Below are 14265 nucleotides of genomic sequence, written 5' to 3' on the forward strand. Positions count from 1 at the left end.
TTGGTCCGCATTGCCAGCAGTAAGTCGAACCTGTTTCTGGTGAGAGTTGGACTCCACCAGGGCTGCCCTTTGTCTCTGATTCTGTTCATAACTTTTATGGACAAAATTTCTAGGCGCAGCCAGGGCGTTGAGGGGGTCCGGTTTGGTGGGCTCAGGATTGGGTCACTGATTTTTGCAGATGATGTTGTCCTGTTTGCTTTGTCAGGCCGTGATCTTCAGCTCTCTCTGGATCGGTTCACAGCTAAGTGTGAGGCGGTTGGGATGGAAATCAGCACCTTCAAATCTGACACCATGGTCTTCATCCGGAAAAAGGTGCAGTGCCCTCTCAGGGTTGAGTTTGAGATCCTGCCCCAAGTGGAGGAGTTCAAGTATCTCGGGGTCTTGTTCACGAATGAAGGAAGAATGGAGCGAGAGATCAACAGGCGGATCAGTGTGGTGTCCGCAGTGATGCGGGCTCTGCATCTGTCTGTCGTGGTGAAAAAGGAGCTGAGCCATAAGGCAAAGCTCTCAGTTTACCAGTCGATCTACGTTCCTACCCTCACCTATGGTCATGAGCTATGGGTAGTGACCGAAAGAACGAGATCACGAATACAAGTGGCCGAAATGAGTTTCCTCCGTAGGGTGTCAGGGTTTTCCCTTAAAGATAGGGTGAGAAGCTCAGTCATCCAGGAGGAGCTCAGAGTAGAACCACTGCTCCTGTGTATCAAGAGGAGGCAGATGATGTGGCTCGGGCATCTGATCAGGATGCCTCCTGGACGCCTCCCTGGTGAGGTGTTCCGGGCACGTCTAACCGGGAGGAGGCCCCGGGGAAGACCCGGGTCACTCTGGAGGGACTATGTCTCGGCTGGTCTGGGAATGCCTCGGGGTTCCCCCAGAAGAGCTAGAAGTAGTGGCCGGGGAGAGGGAAGTCTGGGCATCTCTGCTCAAGCTGTTGCCCCCGCAACCCAATCTTGTATAAGCGGAAGAGGTGGATTAATGGATGGATTTCTGATGTAACTTTGGTTAAAAGCTGTGAGTTAGTAGCTTACTAACGTCCCAGAGATTATTATGTTTAATCAGAATTCATCTGGAAGGACTTTTATAGTAGCACAATTAACTGGTTATGGGACATCTAAAGAAAATTGGTTGCACCAGAACTTGTGGATGTGTGTCACTAATATGTTGGAATTACAGTAAATGTGGAAGCAACAAAACATATGATCAGAAAGGGCTATATAATGTTATTTATCTTGATTTTTTGGACTGTTTTGATAAGGTATAACATAAAATGGTTAGTGATAAATATAAAAAATGTAGGAATTCAGGGTGTGGTCTGTAGGTGGGTACAAAATTGGCTCAAATACAGAAAGCAAAGGGTTATATTGAGGGGAAACGCTTTCTGAATGATAAAAGTGATGTCCCTCAGTGATCAGTACTGTTGTTGCTGCTCTTTTTAATATACATAATCGATCAAGACAAGAATATAATCAATAAGCTGGTTTAGTTTGCTGACAATACCAAACTAGGTGGAAGGCCAGATAATGTAGAATTAGCTACATTGGTACAGGCTTGGTCAGATTTGAGGTGTGAATAATCATGTAACAATAATCTTTGATCAAGAATGGTCTATGTCATATTTTTTAATTGAAACAAAAATCATATTCTGCTTTACCAGAAACATGTAAGTATCATTGTCACTATGTCAGTACAAATATCAGACAAATTATATATACAGTAGAGTCTCGCTTATCCGACATAAACGGGCCGGCAGAACATCAGATAAGCGAAAATGTCGGATAATAGGAGATGTTAAGAAAAAGCCTATTAAATGTCAAACTATGTTATAATTTTACACATTACGAACCTAATACAGTGGAACCTCAGTTCATTAACGTCTCTGAACATGTACAAATTGGGTTATGACCAAAAAGTTCACCAAACTTTTGCATCTGTTTACGACCACACACTAGGTATACGAACGAGCCAGTTTCCCTTTCGGTTTGTGAGCGCCAATGATTTCCGCACATTTTCCCTGTACATTCCCTGTGCAGCAAGAGAGAAATAGCGCGAGAGAGAGACACAGACAGACAGACACACACACGCGCGCGCACACGAGAGAGAAACAGAGACGCACGCACATGCGCGAGAGACACAGGTGCACACACGCACACACACGCACGCACATGCGCGCATTCGCAAGAGAGACACAGGCACGCGCGTGCACGCACGCACGCACACGAGAGAGGGAGAGAGAGAGAGACAGCCGCACACACACACACGCGAGCGAGAGAGACACAAGCGGGCGCGCACACACACACACGCCAGAGAGGGCTGGCCACATAATCCACTGTAATCATGTTTTACAATAAAACAGAAAAATCTAACTGAAAAAATGAACTTAGCAACAAAAAATAGACTATGCTCACGTTCACAACTTGCAGTTCTTGTTGCCAATTGATGTGGTTTTTTTTTTGTTTTTTTTGTGGTGGGATGTTATTTAATACAGAATGTTGGATAAGCGAAGGTTGAATAAGCGAGACTCTACTGTACATGCAATATGACAAATATGGATCTACCTATGAAGTACAGCATTCTTAAGTTTCCCACAAATATGCTGTAGCCAATAGGAGGAGCTCTTGAGACATCCCATAGCCCAAACCAACTGAATTCAAAGTAAGAAAATAAAGGTCTTTTTTCTTCTGCAGCTGATATGGCCTCAGTCTTTTAGATGAGCATCTCACACAGTTACCCACCACAAAAATGCTGAAACAGTCTCCTTTTGTCACACCCAGCATCTTCTCTTTCTGCCTGGCCACTTTTCCTCCTGCCTCTTGAAATTTGTCCAGCATTCCTCCTAACTCGAAGGTGTTTGACTTTATGACTATGAAGGGCTTTTAGGTGCTGGTAAGAATCTTTTTTTAGGTATATCTTTGTTAAAACTCTTAGGGTTATGACCAGAATCTGGTACCTCTGAGGTCATTTTCCTTAAGCTCTTTCTTACAGCCCCAATTGTCTATGCTGTTCTGACTCCCTACTCCTCTTAGAAGAATGGGCCAGGTAACACCTGAGGTCACACATTTATTACAAAGGGTAGTAGGGAGACCTCTTCACTCTTTAATTTAATATTGTTTTTTATCAATATGCTGCTTTTGGAGTATTTGAATTTCCCCTTGGGATTAAGAAAGTATCTATCTATCTATCTATCTATCTATCTATCTATCTATCTATCTATCTATCTATCTATCTATCTATCTATCTATCTATCTAATATAACAGGGAACTTTGGCTTAATTGTTCGGTGTCTTCCATTGTTCTTGTATTATATTTTCTCTTCCATAAACGTGGGTTGTAGTGGCTCCTTGTGGCATGTGATTAGCTATGCAAACACCATCATCTACATAGCTGTTACAAGAATTAAACTTATCACAGAGTCTTTAAGCCCTTTACCTACTATGAATCTGATAAAAGTGTATTATTCCAAACTGACATTTTCTTTTTCCACATATTATAAACAGCAAAAAATAAAAATAAGGTTAAAAAAAAAAATCAAACCATTGTAATTGTAGCTTATGCCCAGAAGTGTAGACAGGGAGGGGGAAACAGGGACACTTCTCTCGGACCCTGGGCTTGTAGGGAGCCCAGAATGGTCTGTGCAGTAATTCATTTTTTTGTAATGGCATCATTGGTAACAATATCAGTAAGAATGGCAGCAACAACTGCATGGGGCTACAGAAGGCAGAAATGCATAATGACCTCAATGGGAACAAGCCATTATACAACTTGGCTCTGTGCTTCTGATGCCCCACTTCCCACCACAGTACAAAAACTGTCTCCCACCTCTGTAATATTTCAGTTATTCTACAGGACTGACCAAGCAGCTTTTTTAAAGATAGAGGTCTAAAATCCATGATAAGTTACTTACTTTATTATGTGCAACAATGTACCAAGCAAGACTAAACACTCTTGCAATCTGTCCAATAAATGGGAGCCTGCATGTCAAGTGAGTTTTACACATGCCATTAATGATAATAATGCAACTGGCAAAGCTCGAAGGAATAATTACTGTAGAAATTAGTGCAGTAAGATAGGATCTGTTATTTTTATATATATTTGGTTTATGATGTTGAAGAGATGCTTTGTTCCAATTGGTTTATAGTGCTACAAAATGCAAACAGGCAATCTTTTGCATTTGGTTTGAAATGAAAAAAAGCAAAACTGCTGGTAATGCTTTGCATTTGGGTTGAACTTGTCATAATAATAATAATAATAATAATAATAATAATAATAATAATAATAATAATAAGTCATGTTAATAATGTTCTGTTGTTAAATGACCGATATGTTGTGAGGATAAGGAGGGGTTTGTTATTACAGTTCTGTACCGGGTCCTGACATGGGTCATGGCAAATCTGCTTATGTCATTTTAGCGTTGTTGTTTTCCTGATATACAAAATATTTGACACAGCTTTCTCTCAGTGTGTGGTATATTTTCTATGTCTCTTTCAATTTTAACAGTTTTTTTCCACTTATTATAGAAATGTTTATCATTAAAGGAATACACCAACCATGTTACTTACTCCATATATTTAGTAGTGATGACAGAAATATTTTTAATCTCATGTTTTCATGCAGAATGGAGATAAACAATTATGATATAATAGCCAGCAATCCTGACTAATGGATAACCATGTGAAAACCATCAATGGAAAAAAGAAATCTCATGCTACTTGCATAATCCACAAGGAAGTTATCCAGTTGTATGCTTAAAACCTGCAAAAACGTTTTTTGATTAAATAATGGTAAATACATACTTCCAGAATTATTAATGCACATCATAAACAAGAAACTAAAGCCTCATCTGATTGCCTTTTTGAACTGAAAATCTGCTTCTCCCCATCATTATTTGGTCAAGAGTCTTGTCTTGTGTTTTGCCTGTTTGGAGCACAAGGCAGGATAACTTATGTGGACTATATGACACAAGTGAAGTGAGATTTATTTTTTTCATGGACATTTTTCACATTATGTGCAATTTAACAGCATTGGTTACTATTGAATTTAATTATACTAGTCACGGTACCTCTCAAAGGCAAGTAACAAAAATTTTATAAAACATTTGCTCTTGCTGCACATGTGCTTCAGTATCTTTCCTCAGTATCCTTGTGTGTCTGAACCTCTCTTCACTGGCGCATCCTTTCTCCAGCATGTTCCCGATAAGCCTGCTTCTCTGACTCTGTCATTGCTTATGAGATGCCTTTCTCCCCTCCTGTCTGGTTTTATACCTTTCTTCTTTGAAGGTGACTCCCTCAGCTTGCACCTTTACTCCTCCTTGCACTCACACAGCCAAACTTACCAGTCACTCCAAAGTCCAATGGACCAATCACATTGCTCTGAAAGACTGGGCATACAGACCTTAGTGTTTTGTTATGTAGTAGTTGATAACTTTTTCTCTCCATTCTATATGAAAACATGAGATGAATTTTTTTACTAGGACATCACCACAAACTACATGGGGTAAGTAACGTATAAAAAATGTCATTTTTGTTTGAGATATTCCTTTAAGAACACCTGACTCTTCAAGTACTGATGCCTTGATTATTCTTCTGCAGTGAAACATGATAAAGTACTGATAATGCATGTTTTGAAATTTCCTTTTACTCAGAGTCAGAAGGGAAAGATGTATTAAAGATGAAAATCTTGAAACTGAATTTAAATAATGTGCAGAGTAGAGAAGTAAGATGCAGCAATTTTAGATCCAGCATAATTGTGGGACCCAGCTGCAATACCCATGAAACCGGCCTGGTCTAGTCCATGTTGGTTTCCTCAGGACAGTCTTTTCAGGATAAATCTGGGATTTGTGCTTGTCTCCCTAGCTAGATGGCAGGGTACAAGATTCCAGGGTTTGTTGGATATCTTAAATGTTAGATGAATCTTCTTTATCTGGAGAGTTTCACAACAACTTTGTCTTGCATGGTTTTAAATGGGCATTCTGAAATGCTAATTAAAGTGAAACTTCTCAGCAATTTTGGACTTCACTTTTACTCTCAATTTTGATAATTCCTTTTAGGTTTGTCTTTGTTTGTACTTTGTTTTGTTTTATAAATTGCACTTATGAATCAAGTAGTCCAGTTACTTTTGAATTGCTTTATAGGGTTATAGGCTAAGCTTGCATCAGTGGTAACTGTTTCCTAAAATGTATATTAATGAATATCACACAAAATAGCACATATTTTTAAAGTAAATTAAAAAAATCAGTATCTGAAAAAATCAGGTATAACATTTGAGAACTCTTTGCTTTAGTGTTATGTCTATGGTTCTTGTTCTACACCCAAAAATTAAATTCTAGCTTTATGCCAACTATCTTTAAATGGTTTCTGAAGGGAATCATATTACTTAGAATATTTAACTTGCATGCTGTTCATTATGCACAGGAGTTTTGTTTCCTGGGGGTATATCTAGCCTTTCATGTTTGTCTATTGATTTGGTTCCTAAACTAACATTTGATGTATTTAGACAATATAAAAATGGTAACACTCATAATATTTAAAACATTAATTTTTATTTGCCATATGTAAGCAGTATATTGGAATTCTTAATATTCTTCCCTGAGTAAAAGTAAAACTATCAATCAAAATGGATATTAAAGGAAGCAGTGCAGTAATTCAGTAGTTAACACAGATACGTTCAAATTGTGCTCCCAGTTGTTTTCTATGTAGAGTTTCTCAGGGCTCTCCAGTTTCCTCCTACATCCCAAAAATGTTGCATTTTAAATTAATTAGACATCATGCCGGCCCAGTGTAAGTGTGGGGATGTGTGTATGATTAGTGCCTAGTGCTACAGAGTTAAGCTCCAGCATTGTGTTACTCTGAGCATATTATATTAAATGTAAAGGAAGAGTGTAATTCTACACTTTACCAACCAATAAAAAATGTAATAAAGCAGTATATACATTTCTTCGAAATGTCTTGGTAGCACCTTTTTAAGCTGCAGTAATTGAAGTCTTCTGTCACAATGAGTGTATGTTTCCATGTTCACAGATAATGCTGTAACGGCCCTTCAGAGCTGCTTCTGGATTAGCCTGTAGACAAATTCACTTAGCTATTATGGTAACAGAAGGAAATTTCCTTATTAAGCAAAAAACAACTACACATACCATATCATCAGCTTACGTCCTAAATTGTACAGTGGAAGTTGATATTCTAGATTTTCTCTTTGAGGTTACAATAGTGGCACCAGTCAGTTCCATTTTTAAGGTGATTTTGTTTCAGTGAACATCACATGTACATGGAGGAAAGTCAGATCCCTTCATCAACTCATGACTTTTACATCCCTGTATGCAGCCTAAAAGAAGTGCTGGCTGTGATGAGATTACACACAGCAACTGTTATCCCTGCTGAACCTCATAAACGTCTTAGCTGACCATTTTTATTTTAATCATAATCTCTTTTAGTACCAGTATTGCAGTCAATACAGACTGACTTCCATGACAGCTTGGGCTACGACCACACTATTATATTTTCATTTAAAAAAATGTATTTTCAAATTAAAACAATTTTCATCCATTCTAACATTTTCACATTATTTATGGAAGTATCTCCACCCACACTAAAATGACTGAAAACACATATAATGTAGCCATTCGCTTACAGTGGGCACGCACACATCAGAGGTAACAGGAACAGGTAGTGTCTTCCTTGAAGGGATAGTTAGTTACGCTGCCGGTCACAGGATTCATCGCAAAACCGTACCAGCTGGTAAATGATGTGCGTTTTGCACATGTAGGCAGCCTTCAAACTGTGTAAAACACTATTTAGATTGATACAAGTAAGCAACACAAATAAGTAAGCAAGCAACTCCTCTGTGTCCACTATGTTGGAATATGATTTTCTTCCATAAGAGTAACCAACTAGGAAATGAGAGGTTGCAATGAGAAAGGGTAGCATAGTAAGAACAAACCAAAAGTGCGTGATTAGAGTGTGTGATTACGAAATAAAAAAATGTTTTCACCCATCCACACTGCAACATTTTCAGACAATTGTGGCTCTGGTGAGTTTTTTAAAAGTCTGGGTTTTTGTGAGGTTAAAAATGCTGTGGTAGTGTGGACAAAAGGTGAAAACAGAGACCAATATCCATTTTTATAAAAGAATAATTAGTAGTGTGAATGTAGCCTTCAATTTGCTTCTTCTGCTTTGGAATTCTCCACACAAGGAACACTCAGCTATTACAGGTAATTATTTGTATAACATAGTGCAGCAAGCTCAACCAAAACAACACCATTGTTAATGTGCAGAAGTAAAATACAAATAATAATATTTTTTATACATTCATTTTAAATGATAAAGCAAAGGTTGGTCCTGAATCGCTGTACTCAGTTTACTAGTTGAAACTGATCTTCAGTATGACTGAAGAGTTAATTGCCAAGATTCCTAACAGTGTGGCTTAAATCTTTGCTCTGTTGCTCCTCACTTAAATACAGAGCAATATACAGTTATTGTTTATCCAGTTATAGCTATAAACTGGTAAAAAAAAATGAAACACAAATTTATCTACAATAAGAAAACTCTATTTAAAGCTTGTGTACTTTTGCAAAACTTTGCCAGTTTCTTTTAGACTCTTTAACCAGCACTACAGCTTTTGTAGTGAGGGACTACAGCTTGCTCACAGAAACGCTCTTTAAGTGTATGTTAACCAATGAGAGGTCCATTTGAAACAACGTCCAATCAGGTCATGAAAATAATGTAATTCAAACCTTAGGAAGACAAGGGCATGTGTAGTCAGTTTATTATGCCTTTCCTAATACCTCAAATAGCAATTTTTTCTTTCAGAGCATGATCAACACATCAGTGCCTGCATCCTTTACACCACAGTGGTAAAGGATAGGCTTCATGCTACTGGCCTTAAAGCTAGGTAACCTGTCAAATGCCCTTTGCTCAAACCTCTTAGACATTTGAGCTCTTAGCAGAACAATGCTAGGCCACACAAATCTGTTGTCACAGCTGTCCTGAGGAATGAAGGGTGGTGTGAGCTTCTTTCCGTCTTATTCTTAACCCTGTAGAGCACATTTGGGATGACCCCAGATCGCAACATCAGGAGACATGATCCTTTGCCTGCCAATGACTGTCAGCTTTGTCAGACACTTCTGTAAAATTGCAATGTGAAAACAAGTGTTGCATTTCTTCCCAGTATCCCTAGAAAGACTTCACCAGTTCAGACATATGACATTATGTGATAAAAAAAGCAACAATGCGCTGCATAGAATCATAGAGATTCAAACTCTTAAGCATTGTGTTCTTTTTGTTACAGTATAATGCATTCATAGTTTATTGAAAATCTAATATTAAGCTTTTTTTTTGTTTTTTTTTTTACTTTACAATATTCATTGTCGACGATCCTCACTTTCTCTTGTAAAAGGACTTACCTCAGATGCTCTAATCAAATCTGTTGTGAAGCAGCAGCAGCAGCTGTAATTTTTGTTTATTCCAACACTCATATTACTTTTTTCGTTTCAACAGTTGTTGGCTTCAGTGAAGCTGAATGAAAACAAATGGCTCTGTAAAGTGAGAAACAGGTTTTGAGCTCTGTTGTATTGGCATTTGTTTAATTAATGTTCAGTAAATGGGTCTGTTTTCCTCAGTTTGTCAGCATTAACTTGATGCAGTCTACTGAAAGTAATACATAAACAGCACAAGTGACAGCTTTGTGATTTGTAGCTTTACAATTATGGTGGCAGTGACACTCCAATAATGGGTAAGTGTTTTACTCAAATAAATAGCAGTATGACTAGCTCAGTTTAATATATTTGCTTCATTTTTATTCAGGAGTGCTGTCTCTGCAATTTAAGGGGTGGAGCACTGAAGCAGACTACTGATGACAAGTAAGGCCCTTTTAATGATGCTTAGCATTAACCTATATCCACAAAGTTTTATCTGTTATTTCCACTTTGTTAGGCTTTTACCAGATTTATATGGTGTGGAAATCAGAAATGTAAGGTATAAAAGTATCGGAAGCATGCAGTAAATTAAGCCAACTATGTTACCTTAATACATAAGCAATACATAGGAACATCTGGAAAAGTGAGCAAAACTAAGGTAAGTAGCATTGTTTGGTGGTGACAAAATTGCTGGTTCAGATCTTTACATTGACTCACTACATGACCTCTGGTGGTTCTACACATTTAACCAATGCGCAAGATAACAGATTGTGGACAAAATAAAGGAAAATACATATGAGGTTTTAGTTTGAAGTAACAAATCACAAATGTAGATTCAAAGGTGATTCATGTTGGGCTGATTAACAATTAGCAGGATATATCAACTATAAAAAATATCTGACAATTGCCACTTTTTATGTTAAATTTTAATTTAAGAAACAACATACAACTCATTCAAACAAAAGCAACAGAATAAGTACAGAACAGTATGCTCCAAAACTCCCTATGTGAGTTTTCAAAGCAACACGAAGCAACAAACAGAGTTCCAAAGAGGCCGAATAGTGTCCTAATTTCCGGTGCATAGGTCACAAAAACTGTAAAAATTATTTCATGTGTCAAGGGAAGTATTCGGAAAAATGATGACAGTGCGTGTCAAGTATGATCTGATTTCTGTGACTCAACTAAAACTGTACCACTTGAACATTATAAAGCTGAAGTGTGTGGTAGGACAGCTGTGTACCAAAGGCCAGTGCACAAAGATGCATGGCCAGATGTCAGGTGCACAAACCTTGCACTATTAAGCAAGGAAAAAGGGCATTATGGCCTGATAAGTCTTCTTTAACCATACTTCTTACATCCAGAAAGGCTTATGTTTGGAGAAGGTGAAAGGATTAACTCATTGTCTCTATGTCTCTGCCATTTGTTAAATAGGATGCAGGGTCCATAATGGTATGGGCAGTCATCTTGTGTGAGTCATTACAGGATCAGGTGCACCCTATGGTGCAAACATTCATTCTTCATGATGTACCCCAATTCCAGATAATAATACTCTCCACATACACTGCTAAACTAATTCAACAGTGGTTTCTTAAACAGTCGGATCAGCTCTCAGTGCTTCCAAGGCTTCCACTGTCACCAGCTCTAAATATAGTTGAACTTTTATAGTAAGTTTAACAGCACAAAGGACAAACTCCCACATCCTTCAAAGAAATGGAAATTAACCTTCTAGAAAAGTAGTAACATATCCCACTATTTACAGGTAGGAAATTATAGTCACATGAAAATGTTAGTACACCCCAAAAAAAGAGTTGACTTTTTCAACATATTTGAACAAGGAATCATTAAATCCTGATGCCAAAAATGCACATAGATAAAAGTGATATACTTGAACAAATGGCAAATGAATTGAAGTGGTGTATTCATTCACATAATCTAAAATAACACAAATGCAGGTGGAAAAAGTAAGCACCCCCCATATTTATCACTACTTCAAATTAATTCATTTATAAGTAGAATTAGGTGTTCCATATTAGGTGCCAATGTCTAAAACCTTCTTAAAGAGTATGCAGGTGGAACTTGCACAGGCTCTGGTATTCTCTTTGCTATTGACATATGTGGTGTCATCATGCTAGGATCAAAAGAGCTCTCTAAGAACCTCATAAACAAGGTTGTGAATGCCAATGACTCTGGAAAGGGATATAAAAAGATTGCCAAATTATTTGAAATCAATCATTCCTGTTTACAGAAAGTCATCTGCAACAGGAGGAGATTTCAAATGACTGCTAATTGTTCCAGGACATGTCAGATTTTCATTGTGGGATCCGAAGATAAGTTGGCATCAAAGTGCATGCATCTATAATCAGGAATGATTGCATAAATTTGACCTGCAGGCAAGGTGTACCAGGAAAAATCCTTTGTTGTCCAAAAAGAATATTAGAGCAAAACTACAGTTTGCCATTGAACATACAAGCAAAGACGAAACTTTTTGGTATAATGTACTTGGGGAAGATTAATCGAAGATAGAGTTGTTTGGCAACAAACTATGTCAAGTATGAATTCTGCATCATATTAAAGTGTGCTTGAGGAGATTGTGAGGCCATGTGTCTGAAAGTTGAACCTGAACCAGAAATGGACCTTTCTACATGACAGAAGTAGAAGACAAATTATCTGACTTGAGTCCCACTGAAATGTTGTGGGGGTATTAGAAAAGGGCTGTACATTTAAGAAGACCCACAAACATCCTGCAACTAAAGAAATTTTACATGGCGACGTAGTCACAGATTTCACTAAATTGATGTCGGTGAGAACGGTGAGCAGTCTTTTCTACTAAAGGGTGAAATAACATCTTCTGAGTCCAAAGGTGGACTAACCTTTTCCCTATAGACCATTACATCTATTAATATTTTTGTTGAATAACTGATTGAAAAGATTGTTGTTGTTCAGGTGTATTGCCTTTACCTCTCTAGGCACAGTCTGCATGAAAATCTTTTGTTTGCCTTTCAAATATGTTCAGAAAGTTAACATTTCCATAGGATGTACTTACTTTTGGGTTTGACCTTATATAGCAGCATTCCATAAAAGATTTAAGATGCCCATTAGTATGTTTACATGCACTTCAATAGCCAGATTATTCATGATAATCTGATTTCTAAAATGTCATGTAAACTCTTATTCTGAATAGAGGAATCAGGTTATTGGCCTCTGAGACACCTGATTATCAGAGCTAGATTAGTCCGATTATTTGGCCATGTAAACCCTTAATTGAATTATTAAGGATTTTGTAGTCTGCGCATGTGTGTTGCACTCCGTCAGCCTGGACATGTATTTGATTTGCAAACGCATTCAGTAGCCACAGGTAGAAGTGTCCACAAAATACTTTTCCAGAGGCAAATTCTGGAGCAATCGCTTTATTCCTTCTCCTGGCTGAAATAATCTGTATTTTAGAAAGAACTAAATTTATGTTGATGAGCTGAACATTCAGTGCTAAATTCAGCAATACAATCTCGAGAGCAGTAAGATAACATGTTAAAAGTAATGCGTGTTTTATAGTCTGATTACTTTTTAAAGCAATAAATAACCTAACTCAGTACTTACTTAATTGAAGTAAAAATACCTATGTTATTATCGTTCCAGGAGCACTGCGTATAAGTCAAGAAGAAAATATACTGGGTCCTTTGCAGGGCTAAATCGTGCAGTCAGGCAGAAAAGAGTTTGCTGCATGTATTCCAGTAACAGAAACGTATAAAGAAAGCATTAATGTTACTAAGCATATTTATAAAACACAAGAAAATGATTTACAGATATCATGCTTATTTTCTGATTCACGGTGGCTAATGATGATGTTTAACTCTTTTCTGCACAGTCTAATGACATCTGAGCTTTTTGACACAAGATCTGCAGTAGATCACTTACGCATTAAACATGGATTATTGAGAAATCGGGTTTCTGGCTTATTCGGATTGTTCACCTTAACATGATTATGTGTGTGCATGTATACTCACTGCATGAAAGAAAGGGTGGTCCTACTCCTTAATTAGGTATTTGATATTAACAGAATGTCAGATGTTTCTTACTGTACATTTTGTCCTCCCTTGTATATTGATTCATGTAAGAACAAGTATGATCTTCATTCCTTTGCTATTGCAAAAACTGTGAAATTCCACCACAATTATTTTCTTACATTCTATATAACCACATATATATTATCATTTGTAAAAATGTTTATTGTCTCTTATTTATGCAAAATTGAATGAAACAGAAAATATTGTGTAAGGAAAATCCTGCTAGTGGTCAATAACTGAGAACACCTTTGATTCTCAGAGTGCTCATCTGAATGCTGCTACCTGTCTGAAACTACAGGTTCAGTTACAATGTAAATTGTATGTCGAGTATTTAGATCCAATTTTTCCTGAGTTATTATAAGACTACCTGTCAAACACAAAAGAGGCATTTTTACAGTTTTTATTTCTAGCTTTTATTTTTTTATTTTCATGCTGTTGCTTTGTGCGCTTTGATACTACAAACGCTCTGAATGTATGCTATTAGGCATCCCCAAAACCCAACATTCCCACATAATTGGCTGTTCTGTTACTGGCAACACCTTCTGTCTCAGCAATGCTGTTTGAAGCAGGTAGGCAAGTATCAGCAGCTCAACTGCGTGTCTGTTATTCAGATGTAGAACAGTCAAGATTAAAGGTTTAAACACACTACCTGGCAATGTTCACCAGGTGCATGAGTGTAAATTTGATGGTAAAATCAACCTTCTTGGGATTTTCGTACATTGCATGGATATAGAGAGTTTATACTATTCAATAAAATAAAGGATGAGTGAAAGATAGGAGTATTATTTCTCATATGGT

At 37.4% G+C, this 14265-nt stretch overlaps 1 protein-coding gene across 3 annotated transcripts in view; it reads left to right on the forward strand.

Moving 5' to 3' along the window:
• LOC120532912 (lysine-specific demethylase 4C-like) overlaps window positions 1–14265 on the forward strand; it is a 917975-nt gene that overhangs the window by 594088 nt on the left and 309622 nt on the right. For all 3 annotated transcript variants that reach the window (XM_039759396.1, XM_039759398.1, XM_039759397.1), the window contains exon 16: window positions 9795–9850. In XM_039759396.1, coding sequence (XP_039615330.1) covers window positions 9795–9850 — 56 coding nt within the window. The remainder of the gene's footprint in view (window positions 1–9794; window positions 9851–14265) is intronic.

Source organism: Polypterus senegalus, chromosome 7, assembly GCF_016835505.1.
Source record: "Polypterus senegalus isolate Bchr_013 chromosome 7, ASM1683550v1, whole genome shotgun sequence".
NCBI classification, from domain to species: domain Eukaryota; kingdom Metazoa; phylum Chordata; class Cladistia; order Polypteriformes; family Polypteridae; genus Polypterus; species Polypterus senegalus.